The 20,094-nt window shown below is 41.5% G+C and overlaps 1 protein-coding gene across 1 annotated transcript in view; it reads left to right on the top strand.

Moving 5' to 3' along the window:
- CDH1 (cadherin 1) overlaps window positions 1-9,349 on the top strand; it is a 65,878-nt gene extending 56,529 nt beyond the window's left edge. The window contains exons 13-16 of the mRNA XM_043988027.1: window positions 691-921; window positions 4,594-4,724; window positions 5,456-5,599; window positions 8,462-9,349. Coding sequence (XP_043843962.1) covers window positions 691-921; window positions 4,594-4,724; window positions 5,456-5,599; window positions 8,462-8,671 — 716 coding nt within the window. The 3' untranslated portion in view covers window positions 8,672-9,349. The remainder of the gene's footprint in view (window positions 1-690; window positions 922-4,593; window positions 4,725-5,455; window positions 5,600-8,461) is intronic.
- The last annotated feature ends 10,745 nt before the right edge of the window (window positions 9,350-20,094 follow it).

Genomic DNA, 20,094 nt, shown 5'->3' on the forward strand with positions numbered 1-20,094 from the left:
ATCTTAAGAGGTGAAAAGGGACTTTAGAAGTCATATAGTCCAATCTTAACCTGAAGCAGCAGCCTTCTACTTGATAAGAAAGTCTTTATTGAGCTCTGGCTCCACCTTTTCTGGCTTTCACTTCATCTGTTGGTCCAATTTATACTCCCCAGAGCAAATTAGTAGGGAATATTACCCGTTATGTCATTGGAATTTGAAGTCAAGTGGTGGATCTATTCTCTATCACCACTTTCCAGGGTGCTATAACATGGCACTGACTTATCTTCAGAGCTCAAAGGAGCAAAGATGGGATCTTCATGATCCCAATTATGTCATTCCAGTATTGGTCAAGTTATTTATCTGGTACATATAACACAAGTAGGTGGCTTATTGACGAATAAGAAGAGTTCTACTAAAACTAGAAATTGGGACTCTGGTTTTGGCTTGGGGCTTCTCTTCAAGTCTCAACTGTAAAGTGAAGAGGTTGAGTTACTTACCTAAGTTTTAGGGTCCCTCCCATTTCTAAGATTTTATGGCTCTACAATTTGTTCCCTTCGATGCTTTTGTGTTCTACTGAAATATGGTTAGCCCCTTTCATATTTTACTATAGAACAAAGATTCTTAACCTGTGTACACTGAAGCATAGATTTCAGCAAGGCGATGAATTTGTTTTTAATTTGGGGGACTGTATTTCTTCTGCTTTCTTAACAGCCAGAGAATCCCTGACTTTGAAGCCAAAGAAAGAATTAGAATTTGGGGAACACAAGATAAATCTCAAACTGACAGACAACCAGAATAAAGACCAGGTGACCACCTTGGAGGTCTTCGTGTGTGACTGTGAAGGAGCTGTATCCAAGTGCGTGAAGACGGGTGTAATTGCCCAGACTGGCATGGATATACCTGCTATCCTGGGAATACTAGGAGGAATCCTTGCGCTGCTAAGTAAGTGGCTGATTAATAGATGCAATTTTACGTGAATTCTTGGTTGTTTTTTCCTGTGTATCTGACACTGTGCTAAAAGAAAACCCCTCTCTTAGGGGCAGCTAGGTGGTGCAGTGGATAGAGCACTGGCCTTGGAGTCAGGAGTACCTGAGTTCAAATCCGACCTCAGGCACTTAACACTTACTAGCTGTGTGACCCTGGGCAAGTCACTTAACCCCAATTGCCTCACTAAAAAAAAAAAAAGAAAAGAAAACCCCTCTCCTCCTAAGCAGCTTATAGTCAAACAAAGGAAGACACATAAAGGGGAGATGAAAAGCAGGGGTGGGTGGAGGAGGCAATGCAGAAGGGGGCCACAGGGGCAGAAGGATCTTCCAGAATGAGAAGATAGCTAAAACATGGTGGAGACATTCAGAGAGGCAGGGAGAGGGGAGGGGTCAGGAGAGCAGTTATTGAGACAGTTTGGTCCTATATCTGACCCTCCTCTAGGGTGTGGGGTCTGCTATTATGGGCTCCAAAAGCATTTGGTGACTGCTTTGACTTGATTTTGATGTCCATGAAGCAAGTTGTGGTTAAATGCTATAGGAGTTGACATAACAACATGGGCTGGAGTGGTCATGTAATAGGACTTTAAGTGAGCCTTAAAGGATGGGTAGAATTTGGATATGTAGAAGACCAGGTATAGAGAACCATGTGACCAAAGCACAGAGAGGAGATAGTCCTTTCCATTGGTGCTACCACTATTCCCAAACACCTTACCAGGTACCCTACATGCAAGTCAGCTGGGTTTGAAACATGTGTCTTTTGATGCTTCATTGTCTCACCCAGTTCCTGTCACTTGCTTTGTCCTGGTAATTCTACTTTGACAAGATCTTACATCTATCCCTTCATCTCAACTGTTAAGGAAGTTAAGAACAGCACCATTTTTTAAAAAAACTGGGCCAAAATTGTAATTACCTCCTAAGTCATCTCCCACCAGTCTCATCTCAAATCCAGTCTTCATACAGCTGCTCCTTTCCTAAGGGATGTCCATGGCACTGACCTTCCCAAAAACCTTCAGTGGCTCCCTATTACCTCTAGGATAAAATACAAGGCATCAGTCCAGGTCCATTCTGTCTTTCCAGTTTTTTGTCATCACTTCATGCAGCCTGTCTTACAGCCAAACTGGGCCACTACCCATCCCCTGAATTCAACAAGCTTACTTCTTCTGTTTCCATGCCTGGAACATATTCTCTTCTCCCTCCTTTCTCCTTTCACCCCCCACCCCTACCCCTTCCATCTCCACCTTTTAGAATCCTCTTTTCTCCATCCTTGGAGTCAGGAGGACCTGAGTTCAAATCTGACCTCAGACACTTAATACTTACTAGCTGTATGACCCTGGGCAAGTCACTTAACCCCACCCCACCACCCCCATTGCCTCACAAAAAAAAAACAACAACCCAAAACAATAGAATTCTCTTTTCTCAAGGCTCAGATCAGGTACCTGATTCTCCACCCTATAGCTGAAAGTTTTCTTCCTCTTAAATTTCCCTAGAGTTTCTTCTTCAGATTATCTCCATGATACTCTTCTTTGAATGATTCTTATCTGTATACAGGTCCTAGTCTTCTTTCTACCTCCATCCCCATTATATAAAATATTGACTCTTGAAGGGAAAGGACTGTGCCATTGGTTTGTTTCCTTCCAGTAATTAGCACAGTGCCCTGCACACACAAAATGGGCATTTAGTAGACATCTTGAATTGGTTGTTGATGAGAGAGGGAATATGGATTTGGGAAGTAGATAGGTTGAGACCAAGTTATATATATTTTTTGGGGGGTGAGGCAATTGGGGTTAAGTGACTTGCCCAGGGTCACACAGCTAGTAAGTATCAAGTGTCTGGAGAGGCAGCTAGATGGCTTAGTGGTTAAAGCACCAGCCCTGGATTCAGGAGGACCTGAGTTCAAATCAGGCCTCAGAGACTTGACACTTACTAGCTGTGTGACCCTGGGCAAGTCACTTAATCCCCATTTCCTGGCCAAAAAAGAAAAGAAAAGAAATTGAGTCTGGAAATTGAGACTAATCTTTGGAAATAAAGGACTGTTAACAAGTGTTTTGTGGTTGAATGATCATGAGAAGTGATTGCCCCTAGAAATGTTTCAGCTACCACTGCTGGTCTGCTCAGTACCTCTGATCCTTTGTCTTCACAGTAGTCATGTGTTAGATGTTATTTCCTGAATGTTCAGCTACCCATTTCCCCATGCTATCCTGCCTCTATGGAAGTAGAGAAGTTTCACTTCTCCTGGATCTATGGGTATCAGATTCCCCACTGGGTCCCCCTACACATGCAGACCTCATCATCTTTCCTAATCCTACATGTGCTGATAATCCCTGCACCCTCTGGGAGTAGGAGGGGGCTAGGGTTAGCAGCTTTAGGATATGAAGATGCCATTTCTAAGTCAGAAAAGGGGGCCTTTAGGTCAGTTCTTCAGGGGATTTGTCCTGGAAATGGTAGGAAATCCTAATGTTGACCAAGCAGGCCATATTGTATTTTATTTAAAATAGCACTTGGTTCATTCTGTCGGCATGCATTTAGCAAACACCTGCTAGGTGTTGGGCACTGTGTTAGGTGCACTGTGGATAGAAATAGAAAGAGGTCTCTAGGGGTTACCAGTCCAACAGTGGGAACAACAAGTATACACTGAAGTTTAAACACTAATGATTTAGTCAGTCCTCTGTCCTGGGTGCTTTCTCCCATGAAGCAGATCACAACCTCTCTATAGAGGTCCTTGAGACAGTGGTTATAGCCAGAAAACTTATTATTTTCTCGAATAACAATAGAGAACATTCACATTGCACTGTTAGGTGCTTTGATCTTTATGATCAAATTAAGCCCCGTGAGATAGATTGTCTATCCTCATTTGACAGCTAAGGAAACTGAGATTGAGAGGCTAAACACCCTTACCTATGGTCATACCAAGCAAGTGCCTTTTTTTTTTTTTTTTGGTGGGGCAATAATGAGGGTTAAGTGAGTATCACATGTCTGAGTCTAGATTTGAACTCGGGTCCTGCTGAATCCAGGGTCGGTGTGACCCTGGGCAAGTCACTTAGCCCTCATTGGCACCCCCCCAAAAAAAAAGTTACATCTATTTTCTTATATAAACAAATGTTGAAGACTATCTCTACATGTAACTAGAAAATAATAAAATACTTTTACCAGGAAAATAATAATAAAGCCATGAAATGATGTAAACATTCTTGAATTGTTAGGAGTATTTAGAATTATACTTTTTTGAAAATCAAAAAAAAGAAAAAGGGGGGCAGCTAGGTGGTGCAGTGGATAAAGCACCAGCCCTGGATTCAGGAGTTCCTGAGTTCAAATCCAGCCTCAGACACTTGACACTTACTGGCTGTGTGACCCTGGGCAAGTCACTTAACCCCTATTGCCCCGCAAAAAAGAAAAAAGAAAAAGAAAAATATCTGAACCAGTAAGACGTATTATTGAGATAAAAAAATCGAATTTGAAGTATAATGATGTTCCTTAATTTCACATTTCTCAGAGCATCTCTAACCATCCCACACATGACCTATTCAGATAGGCCTAGACCATATTCTGCTTGTATGTGAGCTATTTTGCCATTGAATTCTTCTTCAATGTTCTTTGCTGCCCTTCTCATTCGTCTTTTTTAATCACTTAGTTTTACTGCTGCTTCTGCTCCTCTTCATTCGAAGAAGGCCAGTGGCAAAAGAGCCGTTACTGCCACCCGAGGATGACACCCGAGACAATGTCTATTATTATGATGAAGAGGGAGGTGGAGAAGAAGACCAGGTCAGTCCCACTAGCCCTGGGGAAAAAGTTCAAAGACAGAGGCTGCTTATGTGTCCCTACCGCTCCTTAATTAAAGTCTGGGCTAGTCAGCAACTTTGTGGGGCCTTTATTTGTTCTGTTGAATCTGATTTTATAGCCCAAGATCCTTTGCTGCTTTGCTAGGCAAATCCTAGGCAATCCAGACTCTCTTACTAGGTACACTTTCTTTCTGTCTTAGAAATTCGTCTAGTTCTACTATAGAGAGGATAGTTGACTTTTATATTTTATATATAACTTTAAGGTTTTTACCACATTATCACATTTAGCCCCCAATACCTCTGTCAACTCAGTAGTATGCCTACTTGAGTTCCATTTTACAGATAAGGTAATTGAGGCTCAAACGGCTAGTATGTGTGCCAAGCGAGATTTAAATTTCCATTTCTGCTCACTTAAAGCCCAAGACTCTTTCCATCTCATGGTGTGGCCTCTCAAGAAATGTATACACAAACATTTCACAATGAGTCAGCACCAATCATTTGGTATTTATATACATCTAGAGTGCTGTAAGAGTTCATTATTATATTAATTTTTTATGCCTTAAGTTGGTGTGGCCTTTTATTTCCTGATGAAAACTTCTTCAGAATAATCCATGATTGATAATCTAAAAGTTTATCTTTGACATACTTGGTTCCTTTTGGGGTAATCCCTTGTTTATAATTTGGTATATCTTTTTCCCGCTTTTTTCTATAAAGGACTTTGACCTGAGTCAATTGCACAGGGGCCTGGATGCCCGACCAGAAGTCACTCGGAATGATGTAGCACCAACCCTCTTGAGCGTCCCCCAGTATCGTCCTCGTCCAGCCAATCCGGATGAAATTGGCAATTTTATTGATGAGGTAACAGGAGGGGTTCAAGAACCATGTTGTATTTTGTGTTTAAGCTTAGCAGTTGTCCTTATAGCAAAGAAGGAGGGAGGGAAGGCTGGCCAAAGTGGTTTCTTCCTTTCTGTAGTTTCTCCTCTCTGTGTAAAACCTCAAAAATACTTCATTTTAATGGGGATTTATTGAAATTTCAGATCAACCTTAGAGAATCCAGAAAGTGTTGCATGAACAAGAATTTCTCAGAATATTTATTCACCAAAAACTGGTCCCCAGCTCAAGGCCTATGCACTTTAGCATTTTTATCGGTGTTTTAGCTGAAGGCCCAGAAGGGCATGCCCACCTGATTTTCCAGATGGTGCCAACAGGGATGTGGTATTGCAGTCCGGTCATGATTTATAGACATCTTGAGAGTCCAGAGAAGGACAGACCAAATTGAATGGCAAAACCTTTTGGCATCTCATGCTTAGGTTTAAAAGGACAAACTCAATTGAGAAGGAGGATTGTGTGGCTAAAACAACAGGACCCATAGGAATTCAAGCTGGGAAGAAACCTTAGATCGTCTAATCCAGGGGGTCCATGAACTTGCATGGGGAAAAAAAATAGATCTTTATTTTCACTAAGATTTGGTTGCCTTTATAATCCTCTATTTCATTTTATGCCTTGAAAAGAATTATTCTGAGTAGCATTCCTTAGGCTTCATCAGAATGACACAAGAAAATTTAAGGATGCCTGTTCTTCTCTCCTCTTCTCTTCCCCCCCCACCCCCAGCATTCAGGGTTAAGTGACTCGCCCAGGGTGACAAAACTAGTAATTGTCTGAACCTGGATTTTCATTTGGGTCCTCCTGACTCCAGGCTCAGTTCTCTATCCTCTGTGCCACTAAGAACTGCTGTTATTTTTTTTTCTTTGCCTACCCTCATCTGTTTTGTTATTTTTATTATTTTCCAATTACATATTACACATAAGGATAGTTTTCAACATTTGTTTACACTGGATTTTTAGTTACAAATTTTTCTTTTCTCCCCCGCCTCCCTTCCCTCCCTCCTCCCCAAGACAGAAAGCCGTCTGATATGGGTTGTGTATATATACGTACATTCATATCAAACATATTTCTACATTAGTCATCTTCTGAAAGAACAATCAGAACACAAAGGAAAAACCTCAAACAAAAAAATCCAGTCCAAAACTGGAAACAGCATGATTCAATCTGCATTCATAATTCACAGTTCTTTTTTCTGGGTGTTGAGAATATTTTTTATCACGAGTTCTTTGAAACTGTTTTGGATTGGATTGTTGCACTGCTGAGAAGAGCCAAGTCTATCCCCATTGTTCATCTCACAATGAAGAACTGCTGTTCTTAACCTACCTCCTTCATCTTACAGCTTCAGGGGTCAAATAACTCTTTCCCCCAAGCTCATTAAGTATTAAGTAACAAACTAAATTTGAACCCACATTTTCTACCTCCAAATCCAGTACTCTGTCCACTGTGCCATGCTTGTCAAACCCTAGAGAGAGAAGCAGTAGGTGGTACGATGGAACTAGAGTTAGAGGAACTTGGTCAAGGGCCACTTATGCCTGTGTGACCTTTGGCAATTCACGTAAACTTACTGGGTCCTAGTTTCCTGAATGTGAAACTGAACGCAGGGGCGGCTAGGTGGTGCAGTGGATAAAGCACCGGCCCTGGATTCAGGAGGACCTGAGTTCAAATTTGGCTTCAGACCCTGGGCAAGTCACTTAACCCTCCTTGACCTACCACCCCGCCCCCCACAAAGTGAAGGCATTGGACAAGCCAGCCTCTCAGGTTTCTTCTGCCTTTCCATCTAGGAGCTGCCAATATTTTGGTGGCAATGTAGGTGTTTATATAAATGTGTGTGTGTGTGTGTGTGTGTGTGTGTGTGTGTGTGTGTGTGTGTGTATGTGTGGGGAGAGAGAGAGAGAAAGAGAGTGAGTGTGTGGAATGACAGAAGAAACTTGCTATCTCTATATATGCACATATGTGTGTATAGATAGCTGGGATTTCCCCCATTGATTCTCAGAATTCATTACCCAACACCTATCACAGACATATACTGATGTGCATACCTGTATTACCTCCCTAAGGGCAGTGTAGAGGTGTCTAGAATACTTTTTAAGGATGGCCTCTTTCCCTCTTCCCCCCCCCTTTTTTTTTAAAAGAAACCAGCAAGAGGACACAAGAGGCCATGGAAGTTAGGCACCTTCACTTTATAGAGAGCTAGGTGGCTTAGTGGGTAGAGCTCTGGGCCTGGAGTCAGGAAGACCTGAGTTCAAATCCAGCCTCAGTCACTTCCTAGCTTAGTGTGACCGTGGGCAAATTGCTTCACCTCTCTCTGCCTTAAATTTTTTCAACTGCAAAATGGAGGTGATAAAAGGCCCCTACCTGCGGTGGCTAGGTGACGCAGTGGATAAAGCACCAGCCCTGGATTCGGGAGGACCTGAGTTCAAATCTGGCCTCAGACACTTGACACTTACTAGCTGTGTGACCCTGGGCAAGTCACTTAACCTCCATTGCCCCGCAAAAAAAAAACCAACCCAACATAAAAGCTCCTACCTCCCAATTTTAAGGCTCAAATGAGACAGTATTTGTAAAGCGTTTATTAGTGTAGTGTCTGGCACGTAGTTGGTGCTCAATAAATGCCTTTTCCCTTCCCCTTTAGCTGTTTGGGAGGTTGTTTAATTGGCTCTTTTTGTCATCTTCATGTATATCAGGGCTCCTTCTGTGCATGTGCCACAATCATTCTCCTTTCTTACCCCCCCCTCCCCCCCATGAAATAATAAACCTGAAGGGCACAGCAGGCTAAGCCTGCGTGCTCATGTAAGCTTGAGGTTTCTTTGACTACAAGATCTGTTCTCCCCATAGAACCTGAAGGCTGCTGACAGTGACCCCACAGCGCCCCCTTACGACTCTCTGCTGGTGTTTGACTATGAAGGAAGTGGCTCCGAAGCAGCCTCCCTGAGCTCGCTGAACTCTTCGGGCTCCGATGAAGACCAGGATTATGATTACCTGAACGAATGGGGCAATCGCTTTAAAAAGCTGGCTGACATGTATGGCGGAGGGGAGGATGACTAAAGGCGGAGCCTGGGGCTCTACAGAGTCAGGAAATAGTCCCTGAGGGGCATCAGGGGAAAGGGGCACATGTTAGACCGATTCTATCCATGCTCCCCTCAACTGTATAATAACACAAATAGGAATTCTTGCTAATTTACAAGGTTAGTTTTATATCTTAAAGATAGTACCAATTCTCTCTGCTCCTACTCCCACCCCTTGTCTTAAATTCCTCACAAGATATGTGTGAAGCTGGAGGAGAAATGTATTTCAGAGGCAATATTCCGATTTTAGGGGTCATGCTCTCGGGCACTTCTTTTGGGTGCTGTCTAGGTTGATAAAGAAAAGAGACGGCAGCCTCCCCCACCTTCACCCTCTTTTTAAAAACGTGTGTAATGTTTTTTGTTTTGCTTTTTGCTCTTACTTTGGTTCTGAATCAATTCCTTTCCTGTCCTATTGTCTCTTCTTCCCAGGCAGGAGCTCTCAGAAACATGTACCTTACTTTATATTTATGGGCAAGGGGTTTGTGCCCTGCCGTGGTCATTTTATAAACTTGACATCACAGTGTTTAAGACCTCATGGTTTTCCTTTATCACCACCTCCCGATGTACACCTATATCTCCGGTTTGTGGAGGGACACTGGTCACAGAAGTGTCGTTATTATTGTTGGAATTCTGTTGGAGAGATGTTGAAGAAGGAAAACTAACAAAAAATAAGGAAGGGGTGTGTGTGTGTGTGTGTGTGTGTGTGTGTGTGTGTGAGTGAGAGAGAGAGAGAGAGAGAGAATTAATAGAATGAAATAGCCACGCACCAACCAGGGAAGCATTGACGGTGCAGCTGCCAAAGACTGGAGATGATAGGTTAGAGTCCTTGGAGATGAGGATTCCATCCAGGAAGGGCATTACAGTTGGTCTCTGAGGTTCTAGTGTTCTGCACAGATTACCCAGGTCCCTAGTTGGGGTCATGTCTCCTGGAGGCACTAGCAGACAGGTAACGAGAAAAGCTGAGGACATCTTTCCTCAAGAGAGACTGAATTGGTTTAAAGGCTTCTCACCCTATCATCTGACCAGCCGGTGATGTACCAAATAGAGGAGCTTAGACTAATTGCCACACACAAAAGAAATTATTTTGTCAAAATAGCCGTGAGGGTTTGGTGCTTCCTGCTTTGCAATGAATACACTGTTTGTTAGGCCCTTGAAATATGTCTATTGGGTTTTTTTGCAGCCAGTCAGTCCGTGATGAATTAGCACTGTTTCTAGAATGTATCTGTTCAGATCCTTTAAATGTTTGTACAGTGAGGGTGAGGAAGGCCCTTGAAATGAAATCCTTTAAAATACATTTTTATAAATTTTATTAAATAATTTTGTTAAACTGTTGTCAGACTGTTATCTTATTCAAGTGCCACAGGCCTGTGCCTTGAGGTAAAAGCAGTGGTTCCCAACCCTGGTTTATTGGTGCTCATTTATCCCTGAGATTCTCATGAATTATTACTAATTTAAAAGTTCTATGTCTAACAGGATTTTAAAAAAATATTGTTACATTTCGTTTTGTCACAGCAACAATTGCTAGTGTTGTCACAGTGCTTTACAATTATCTCATTGCAACCCAGAGGAAACTGAGGCAGAGCGAGATTAAGTGTCTAGTAAGTGTAGGAAATAGAATCTGAACCCAGGGTTCTGAATTCCATCCAATGGACTAAGTGGATGTTTCCCAGCAAATGCCACAACCAACTCCTTATATATACATTTTTTACATATACCACCAGGTAGTGGATAGGCAGCTAGATGGCAGAGTAGTGGAATCAGGAAGGTCTGAGTTCAGATCTATCCTCAGACACATCATAGATATGACTGTTGCCAAGTCACTTACCTCTATTTGCCACAATTTCCTCATCTGTGAAATGAGCTGGAGAAGGAAATGGCAAACCACTCCAGTATCTTTGCCAAGAAAACTTGAAATGCGGTCATGGAGAGTTGTACACACTGAAACAACTCAAACAACATACACATAGGTATACATAGGTTTACTTATATGTATTAAAGGGGACTGCCCCCTTTAGTTTTTTGTCAATGCTTCGCTCAAACTCTCTTCTTTCTTTTCATTCCCCTTTACATTGTTAGTCATCATAGAACCCTTTACAAGTATTTGTAATAATATTGCTTCATTTGAGGAAACAATGTTTCTTAACGAAGCACGGGGGAAGGGGCGGGGGTTGTGAGAAAATAATGGGTTTTCCAATGCCCAGAGACCCCCACTTGGAGGGGATTATATTAAGATTGATTGGATTGACTTTGCTGATTGACTCACTTGGAGTTAACTTGATTGGAACCACACCTACCTGAAGGCCTGGAGCCCTCAAGGGGTGTGTTCTCTGACCTCAGCATGGACTCCTCATGGACCACCCTCAAGTCCAGTGAACCAATGGATTTGGCTGATGCTAGCCAATGAGCTTGAAGCAGTGTGTAAGGACTGCCTCTCGTCCAGACCCAGAGGAGGCTTCTTAACTTTCTGAGCCATGTTCTCTCTTTACTAATATTTAGTATGCTTTAAGAAACACTTGATGTCCAAAACTGGTGCTAAAGTTTCTAATTTATAAGTAACAAAAATATTAGAAACTCCAGCTAATTTTTCCCAAACTTGGGAAAGAAATAAGGTGACCACATAAAGTTTTACTTGCCATAGTATACATTACCTCTAAGTATTATATACTTATAACCATCCTTTCTCTGATGCTTGATATCTCTGTGACCCTTAGATAAGTCATTTAATGAATCTCTGACTCTCAGTTTCTTTATCTGGGGTTAGACTTGATGCCCCTGAGAGAACACTGAACCAATAGGGTCACAAAGGAGGAGTTGACACCTCCCAGTCCGGGTAATTACAGAGTTGAATTTATCATGGTATCAGAACTGGAAGTGAAGTGGGGGATTGTTCAAGGATGTGAACAGGATGTAGGTTGGCCAGGTGAGATGTCCTTGGAGTAGGGAATTCAATGAGGATTGGCTGAGGCTTTTCCGAAATTGTTGGTAGGCTAGGGCAGTCACCACTTAAGATAGTGAAAACCCTGCTTTAGAAGTGAATGGGTATCCTTTCTGGATTTCAGTAGACAATGCCCTGAGGGTGGCTGAAGTAGCGTGAAGGTGCAAGTCACTGGAGGATAAATTGACAGGCCTGGTTGCTAGAAGGCGTATATTTAAGTTTACAAATATGAAGGCAGGTTTTGGAGCAGAGAGGAAGTCTCTGAACTGGGTAACAAACTTGAGAGAACAGGAGAGAAAGACCCAGAGGCCAACAAATGACTACAACAAGAGTTGGAGATGGGTGGAGTGACTCTCAGAAGGAGATGCCTGGGTAATGGTGGCAAAAGGATAGTTTGTAGGGGCAGCGGAGAGTGAAGGAATGCTATGGCCCTGGAGCAGGATAGGATTAACCAGAACTGGAGAGAAAGGTCAGGCAAGGGAGCCAAGTTTTCCCATTAGCACCAGAAGACTGTGAAAACATGAGGGGAATAGATCTATGATAAGAATGTATGATTATAATGGACTGTTATTGGGCTATAAGAAATGACAGGCACTATGATTTCAGAAAGGCCTGGAAAGACTTGTATGAACTGATGTACAGTGAAGTGAGCAGAACCAGGAGAACATTGTGCATAGAGACAGCAGTACTGTTTGATGAAGATCTGTGAAAAACTGTCCTCAGCAATACAACGATCCAAGACAATCCCATACTATCCACCTCCAAAGAAAGGGCAGATATTGATTGAACACAGGCTGAAGTGTGCTGTTTTTCAGGGGGGCAGCTAGGTGGCACAGTGGATAAGCACCAGCCCTGGATTCAGGAGGACCTGAGTTTAAATTCGGCCTCAGACAATTGACACTTACTAGCTATGTGATCCTAGGCAAGTCACTTAAACCCAATTGCCTCACCCAAAAAAATGAACAAAATGACTACTGTGGCAATGTTTTACACAATTACACATGTATAATCTATATCTGATTGCTTATTGCCTCAGGAAGGGGTGAGAGGATGTAAGGGAAGGAGGGATAGAATTTGGTACTCAAAACTTCAAATCAAAATGTTTTGTTTTTTTAAAAGCCAATAGAATGGAGTTTCACAGAGCCCAGTGGAATAAAATCAAATTGAATAAAAGCACAGTCACTGAATAAACATGAAGTGCCTACTATGTGCCAGACACTGGGAATATAAGGTGTGTTGTTTAAAATCTAATGTGGGTTCTAATCTGCCTCCCCCTCCCCAGTTTGGGGGGGAAACTGGCTAAAATCATTGACAAATTCAGCAAGAATTTAGGCTTTTAAGGATTTGTTAAAAGATCTAAGATAGTGAAGAGAGAGAAAGATTGAGAACAAATTCCTTATAGCATGGAAATCCTAGCTTTCCTAGCAGCCCATGTGAAATTCTGCCACCAAGCTGAAGTCTTGAACCAAAAGAGGAAGCTCCACTCAGACAGCCTCAGCTTCCTACTTCCTGTCTTCCAAGTTGATTGGTTGAGAGTGGTCCGTCTCCTATTGATGTCCTAGTTCACTGCGTCTAAGAATGCACTCTACTCAGGGTTGGCCACATGTGGTCTCAATTTAATCAACCATAACTAGGTTCTCAGTCTCTCAGTCTCACCCAATTCAATCATTTCCAAATCAATCTTCAGATGGGGTTCCTGGGCATCTGCCAAGTCCCATTATTTTATCACAAAGGAAAGGCAGAAGAGCTAATGATCTAATGTGAGGAGGAAACAACACAAAAGGAAGCTGAAGAGGGGAGGGGAGGGGAGGGGGTGAGGGAGAGTACCTGCATGATGGAAAATGCCTGGTGCTCTCTGGGAACAGCTCTCCAGTGTCCACCCTCCAGCCTCTCCAGTCAGAGGGAAAGAGGCATACAGGGAACTGAGGAAGTGTGAATTTCAGAGTCAAGGTCATCTTGCAGGAAGTTGTATTTCTAAAGACCATGGTGCATTTGGTTGGGAAAGGATGAGATTGTTCATTATTTCCCATTTATCCTGTATGTAGCTTATTCGAATCCATATCATGCCATCTGCCCCTGGAGTCCCTCCCTCCCTGAGATTGGAGAGGATAGAGGATGAATGCAGATCTCTTCCCAGACCTTCTGTTTGAGTAGTGAATCAGTGGGTTGTGAATGATAAAGCAAAGGTAAATAGTGAGGACAGTAGGAGAATTAGCAATGGGAAAGTAAGTATATTTGTCTCAGCAGACATTAAATCCTGAATCTCTGAACCATAACATATAAAATTCTCTCCTTGGCATCCAGAGATCTTCATAACCAATGTCCAGCCCTCACCTTTCCAATCCTGACACTGGTCTCCTTGCTGTTCCTTGAACATATCATTTCTCATGCTGGGCATGCTCTCTGACCATACCTGGAATATTCTTCCTCATCTCTGCTTCCCAGCTTCTTTCAATTCCCACCTAAAATCCCACTTTCTACAGGAAGTGTTTCTCAACCCCTGAATTCTAGTGCCTTCCCTCTTTTGCTTATTCTTATTTATCCTCCAGGGTCCTGTGATGACTGAGTTTGGCTCTGGTTTTGGGGCTGTGGCATCAGCATCAATACCTAATTACTTTAAACACAGACAGTGTATGGAAGTTCTGTCTGGGATCAGGAAGCAGATGGTTTGGGGGTCTTCCATGATGTTTGAAGGAAACTGGTGTAGCCCCAGGAGCTGAAGGAAACTGGTTCATTCTCATGACAATTTTGTTGAGTCATTTAAATCATGTCCCACTCTTCATGACCCCATTTGTGTTTTTTGTTTTGTTTTGGTTTTTTGGCAAAGATACTATAGTGATTTACCATTTCTTCCTCCAGCTCATTTGTCATGAAGAAAACTGAGGGTTGTGACTTGCCCAGGGTCAAACAGCTAGTAGATGTCCAAGGCCAGAGGCCTTGCACTCTATCTGCTGCTCCATCCATCCAGCTCCCTCAGGACAATGCCACAATGCTAAATGGTTCTGTAGTTTCTGGTTGCTCTGAGCCTACTAACATTTCCCTGCATGCATTTGAAAGATCACTCCTCAGTTTAACTAATACTGTGTAATAAGGAAGGGTCTTTTATCCTAAGGATCTCCATGCTATGTTCTGGTTCACTGTGAGGGAAGGGAATCTATGATTAACCCTATTCAGATCAGGTAAATTGGGATGTAAATGTTGAGTGGAAACTCAAATGTAAATGTAAGTGTGTGTGTGGGAAACTAACAGAAACTAAAATATTTTGTTGAACAATATCAAGAAAATGTAACTAACAGGAAGATACCTGCCATAAAATTACTCTTTCTGAAATGGATCTGTGATTGATCTGTTAGAAAGTTCCTTCTAACAAAACATATTGGAACCCAGCTGTGCCAGTCCCTCCTCTCTGAGTTGTATCCATGACCTCTCAAAAGTTTGATTGCCACAGGGATTCTGCCCATTGCAGTCATGTTTCTCCTGATATTGCCAAGGGACCAGTGGAGGACTCCAGCTGAACACCTGCCATCCTTTGCTCTTGCTATAGGCCACATTTTACCAGCCAGTCTCTCCCTGTCAATACAATTCCTTGGTGTTCTTACTCCTGTCCTTCTGTAGAGCAGGTTACTGGTTATGTATTGCAGCCTACTCACACACCATGCCTCTCTCTATTACAGTTCAAGTGAAACTCATCTCCCCCTTCTTCCCCCGCCAGAATTGTTGGCTATTCTTTTTTAATTCAGTTTTATTTTCAGGTCCACATCTCCCTCACCCTTCCTTGAGAAAACAAGAAATGTAAAAACCCCTGTTATAAACATATAATCGGGGGCGGCTAGGTGGCGCAATGGATAAAGCACTGGCCCTGGATTCAGGAGTACCTGAGTTCAAATCCGGTCTCAGACACTTGATACTTACCATCTGTGTGACCCTGGGCAAGTCACTTAACCCCCATTGCCCCACAAAAAAACCCCAAACCAAAACAAAAAAATAAACATATATAATCATGCTAGACAAATTCCTGCATTGGCCATGTCCAAAAAAGAAAAGTTTCAATCTGCACCCTGAGTTTATCAGCTCTCTATGTGGAAGTGTACAGCACACTTTATGAACCCTCTGGAAATATGGTTGGTCAGTGTATTGATCAACATTCCTAAGTCTTTCAAAGTTATTGGTCCTTATAGTATTGTTATCATAGAAATCATTCTCTAGGTTCTACTCACTTTGCATTAATTCATAGAAGTCTTCCCAGGTTTCTCTGAAGTGATTTTCATTATTTCTTTGTCAGCGTGACTGTGGGGTTGGGCTCTACTCCTGTCTCAGCACAGCAGCTCCCTCCTTCCGACTTTCCAAGCCATCCTTGTTTGGAAAATGATCTCAGCACATTCTTCTGTGGATTTTGCTGCTCTAGGAATTGTCCTATGGCATCATTTGGATTTTTTTTGGAGCAATCATGTTGTGAGTTCAAGAGATCACTGATTTTCATTATTTCAGCACATTTTCTACAGTTTTCCATTACATTCATATACTATTACTTGTTGGATCTTTCCCCAATTGATGGACACCTCAATTTCCAATTCTTTTCCACCATAAAAAGAGCTGTTATAAGTTTTTTTGTACATTCTTCTTTCTTTGATCTCTTTGGAGAATAGAATAGTCGTATCACAGGGCTGAAGGGTATGTATGTACACGGTTTAATGGCTTTTTGGCCATAGTTCCAAATTGCTTTCCATTTTGTTTGGACTAGTTCACGACTCTACCAACAGTGTATTAATATACTATTCCCCCACCCCCAATTCCTCTAGCATTCATCATTTTCCATTTTTGTCAATTTTGCCAATCTAATGAGTGTGAGGTGGTACTTCAGGTTTGCATTTATTTATATTTCTCTAGCTCAGTACCTGGCACATAGTTCATAGTTGGTGCTTAATAAATGATTGACTATTTTTAAAAATTTATTTATTTTTTCCATTACATGTAAAGGTAGTTCTCAACTTTTGTTTATATAAGCTTTCCAATTTCAGATTTTTCTCCCTCCCTCCCTCCCCTCCCTCCCCCCTCCCCTAGACAGCAGGTAATCTGATATAGGTGTTTTATATATATACATAATAACATTAATCCTATTTCTGCATTAGTCATGTTATAAGAGAAAAATCAGAGCAATGATGAAAAACCTCAAAATAGAAAAAACAACAGCACCAAAACCAAAAGAAATAGTATGGTTCATTCAGCATCTATACTCCACGGTTCTTTTTTTTCCTTGGATTTGGAGATCCTCTTCTATCATGAGTTCCCTGGAACTCTTCTGTACCATTGCATTGGTGAGAAGAATATAGTCCATCACAGTAGATCAACACTCAATGTTGATGATACTGGGTACAATGTTCTTCTGGTTCTGCTCATCTCACTCATAAATGATTGACTATTGATTATCAGTAATTTAGAGCATTTTTTTTGGGGGGGGAGGCAATTGGGGTTAAGTGACTTGCCCAGGGTCACACAGTAAGTGTTAAGTGTCTGAGGCCATATTTGAACTCAGGTCCTCCTGACTCCAGGGCCAGTGCTCTATTCACTGCGCCACCTAGCTGCCCCTAGAGCATTTTTTAATGTAGCTATTGGTAGCTTTTATTTCTTCTTCTGAAAAATGCAAGTCATACTCATTTTTAATGCTTCTGAAGCAGTGGCCTATGTCTCACTGCTACATAGCAACAAGTAGAATGTTAGTATTGAAAAGATTGGCTTCTGTTTGCATGGGAAGCTTGAAGTCAGTAAATGGCTTTGCAGTTTCCTGAAAGCAATCCAGCCTGCTCTCTTCCTCCCCTTACCTTCTGGACCCAGCTCAATGTCCATCTGTACAGTCTGGCCTGGGCATACATACCATTAGGTATCCATTCAAATGCATGTTGAAATCTGGGCCTTTTCCTGCATACAAAGGTCAACTTCCTTTGTGAGATTACAGCTCTGTTCCAGGAGGCCCTGCAATCTGTTGGCATTTACTGGAATTAGCATAATGTCATCTATAAACAAAACATCTGGAAGACCTCACTGTCTATTACCAAATACCTCCTTGATCTGAACTCTGCTCTGGATCTCCTCAACCATGTTGGCATATATGGATCTCCCAGTTTTATGCTTCATCTATTGTTTATTACCAGCATGCCTCTGCACGGAATTGTTTGTGTCCTTATATCTTCCAAGGAACCTCAAATGATTTTGATATACACATGGCAGACAACTTCTTGTAAAAGCAACTTTGGGGCTGGACCAAAGGCCTTCCTTGATCTGTCCTTTGTCTGTTGAAGCTCTAACCCTCTCCCTCCCCCACCCCCCTTTTTTCCTTTTGCTGGTGTTGATTCTCTTCAACTCAACTCTTTTTTTTTTTAAATCATAGAAGTATTTTTATTATTTTCCAGTTACATGTAAAGATAGTTTCCAACATTTGTTTCTACAACATTTCTAGTTTCACATTTTTCTCCCTCCCCCCTCCCCAAGACAGCAAGCAATATGATATAGGTTATGTATAATCACACTAAACATTTCTGCATTAGTCATGCTGTGAAAGAAGAATTAGAGCAAAAGGGAAAAACCTCAAAAAAGAAAAAAAAACCCAACAGCCAAAAAGTAGAAGCAGCATGGTTCAATCTGCATTCAGAATCCACAGTTATTTTTTCTGGATATGGAGAACACTTTCTATCATGAGTTCTTTGAAATTGTTTTGGATCATCCTCCAACTTAACTCTTGAGGTTTTGTTTTGGTGGGGCAATGAGAGTAAAGTGACTTGCCCAAGGTCACACAGTTAGTAAGTGTCAAGTATCTGAGGCCAGATTTGAACTCAGGTCCTCCTGAATCCAGGGCCAGTGCTTTATCCACTGTACCACCTAGCTGCCCCCCCCCAACTCAACTCTTAAGATTCCCCCCACCCCACTATTCTTCTCAGTCTGTTTCTTTAAGACTGTGTACTTTCTTTTTTTTTTTCCCCTCTTTTGCGGGGCAGTTGGGGTTAAGTGACTTGCCCAGGGTCACACAGCTAGTAAGTGTCAAGTGTCTAAGGCCGGATTTGAACTCAGGTCCTCCTGAATCCAGGGCTGGTGCTTTATCCACTGTGCCACCTAGTTGCCCCTACTTTTTTTCTCTTAAAGAAGTCCAAGGTACACTTTCATTTCTTTACTCCTCCTAGCTCAAAGATCACAATGGTCCCAAATTGCTCTCCAGAGTGGGAGGGGTGATACTTCTGCCTCTGGAATACAAAGCCTGAGATGCCAATCAAATCTCAAAACTCAAAGCAGTCTTTATTCTCAATAGTACCATTTCTACTTTCTCAATAAGCACATGTCGGACTGTGTCACTGATGATGCCACCATTCATCCTTGATGGAGAAACTAATTTGTTAAAATGGTTTTTAGAAATTTTTCCCATTTTTCTTCTGTTTTTAGCCTTTCTTCCATTTTTATACTTAAGTATTCTTGGGATGACATTCGTGAGTTACACATCTTGCTATGACTAATATGGAAATGTTTTACATAGTTGCACATGTATAACCCATATCTGATTGCCTACTGACTTAGGGAGGGGGAGAGGAGGGAGGGAAGGAGGGATAAACTTTGGAACTCAAAACTATAAACATGTTTATTATTTTTAAAAAATAAAATTATTTTACCCTCTACATTTTCTCTTTGATTTATGAGGATAGTTCATAATTATCCATTATTCTTTTTAAATTTTTATAAATAACTTTATATTTTAACTCAGTATTACCTTTGATGACTATCTTTCTCCATTTGAAAAGCCAGCCAGATGTTCATCTAAGTTGTTTTCTAGGTTCCTTTGGTCTCCTTGTTGTAGGAATTAATTTCTTTTCTCTCCCATTTTTCCTCCCTCCACCCACTTCCCCCACTATCAAAAAAGTAAGAAAACCAAAACCCCTTTTACAAACACGTATAGCAAAATACCTTCCCTAATGGATGTAGCAATGTGAATCAGTTGAACTTCTGGATGAAATTATTATAGTTGGCATTTGTCACTTCTATTGTTTACTTCTTATTTTTGATGTTCAATTACTTGTTTAGATCTGTTATTTCAATTGAATATCATATATTTTCCTCATTCTGGCTTATTAGTAATTCTCATCTTAACTCTAACTGTACATTTGATAGCTGACTCCAGCATAATTCCCATATCAATAGCAAGTTTTTCCCTGTTAAAATGAGATCTATTTCATTTATTATGGTGTTATTTAGTCCTTGACATATCCCGTGTCTAACACTATTTTTTTCTTTTTTTCTTTTTTTTTTTTTTTTGGTTTTTTTTTGTTTTTGTTTTTTTGTTTTTTAGTGAGGCAATTGGGGTTAAGTGACTTGCCCAGGGTCACACAGCTAGTAAGTAACACTATTTTTTTCAAAGAAAGTGTTCATGATATAGAGGCATGAAGCTTATCTATAAGTCTTGACTCCTCTCATTCTTTCTTCCTGAACCA

The sequence above is a fragment of the Dromiciops gliroides genome, chromosome 2 (genome assembly GCF_019393635.1).
Source record: "Dromiciops gliroides isolate mDroGli1 chromosome 2, mDroGli1.pri, whole genome shotgun sequence".
Lineage (NCBI taxonomy): Eukaryota > Metazoa > Chordata > Mammalia > Microbiotheria > Microbiotheriidae > Dromiciops > Dromiciops gliroides.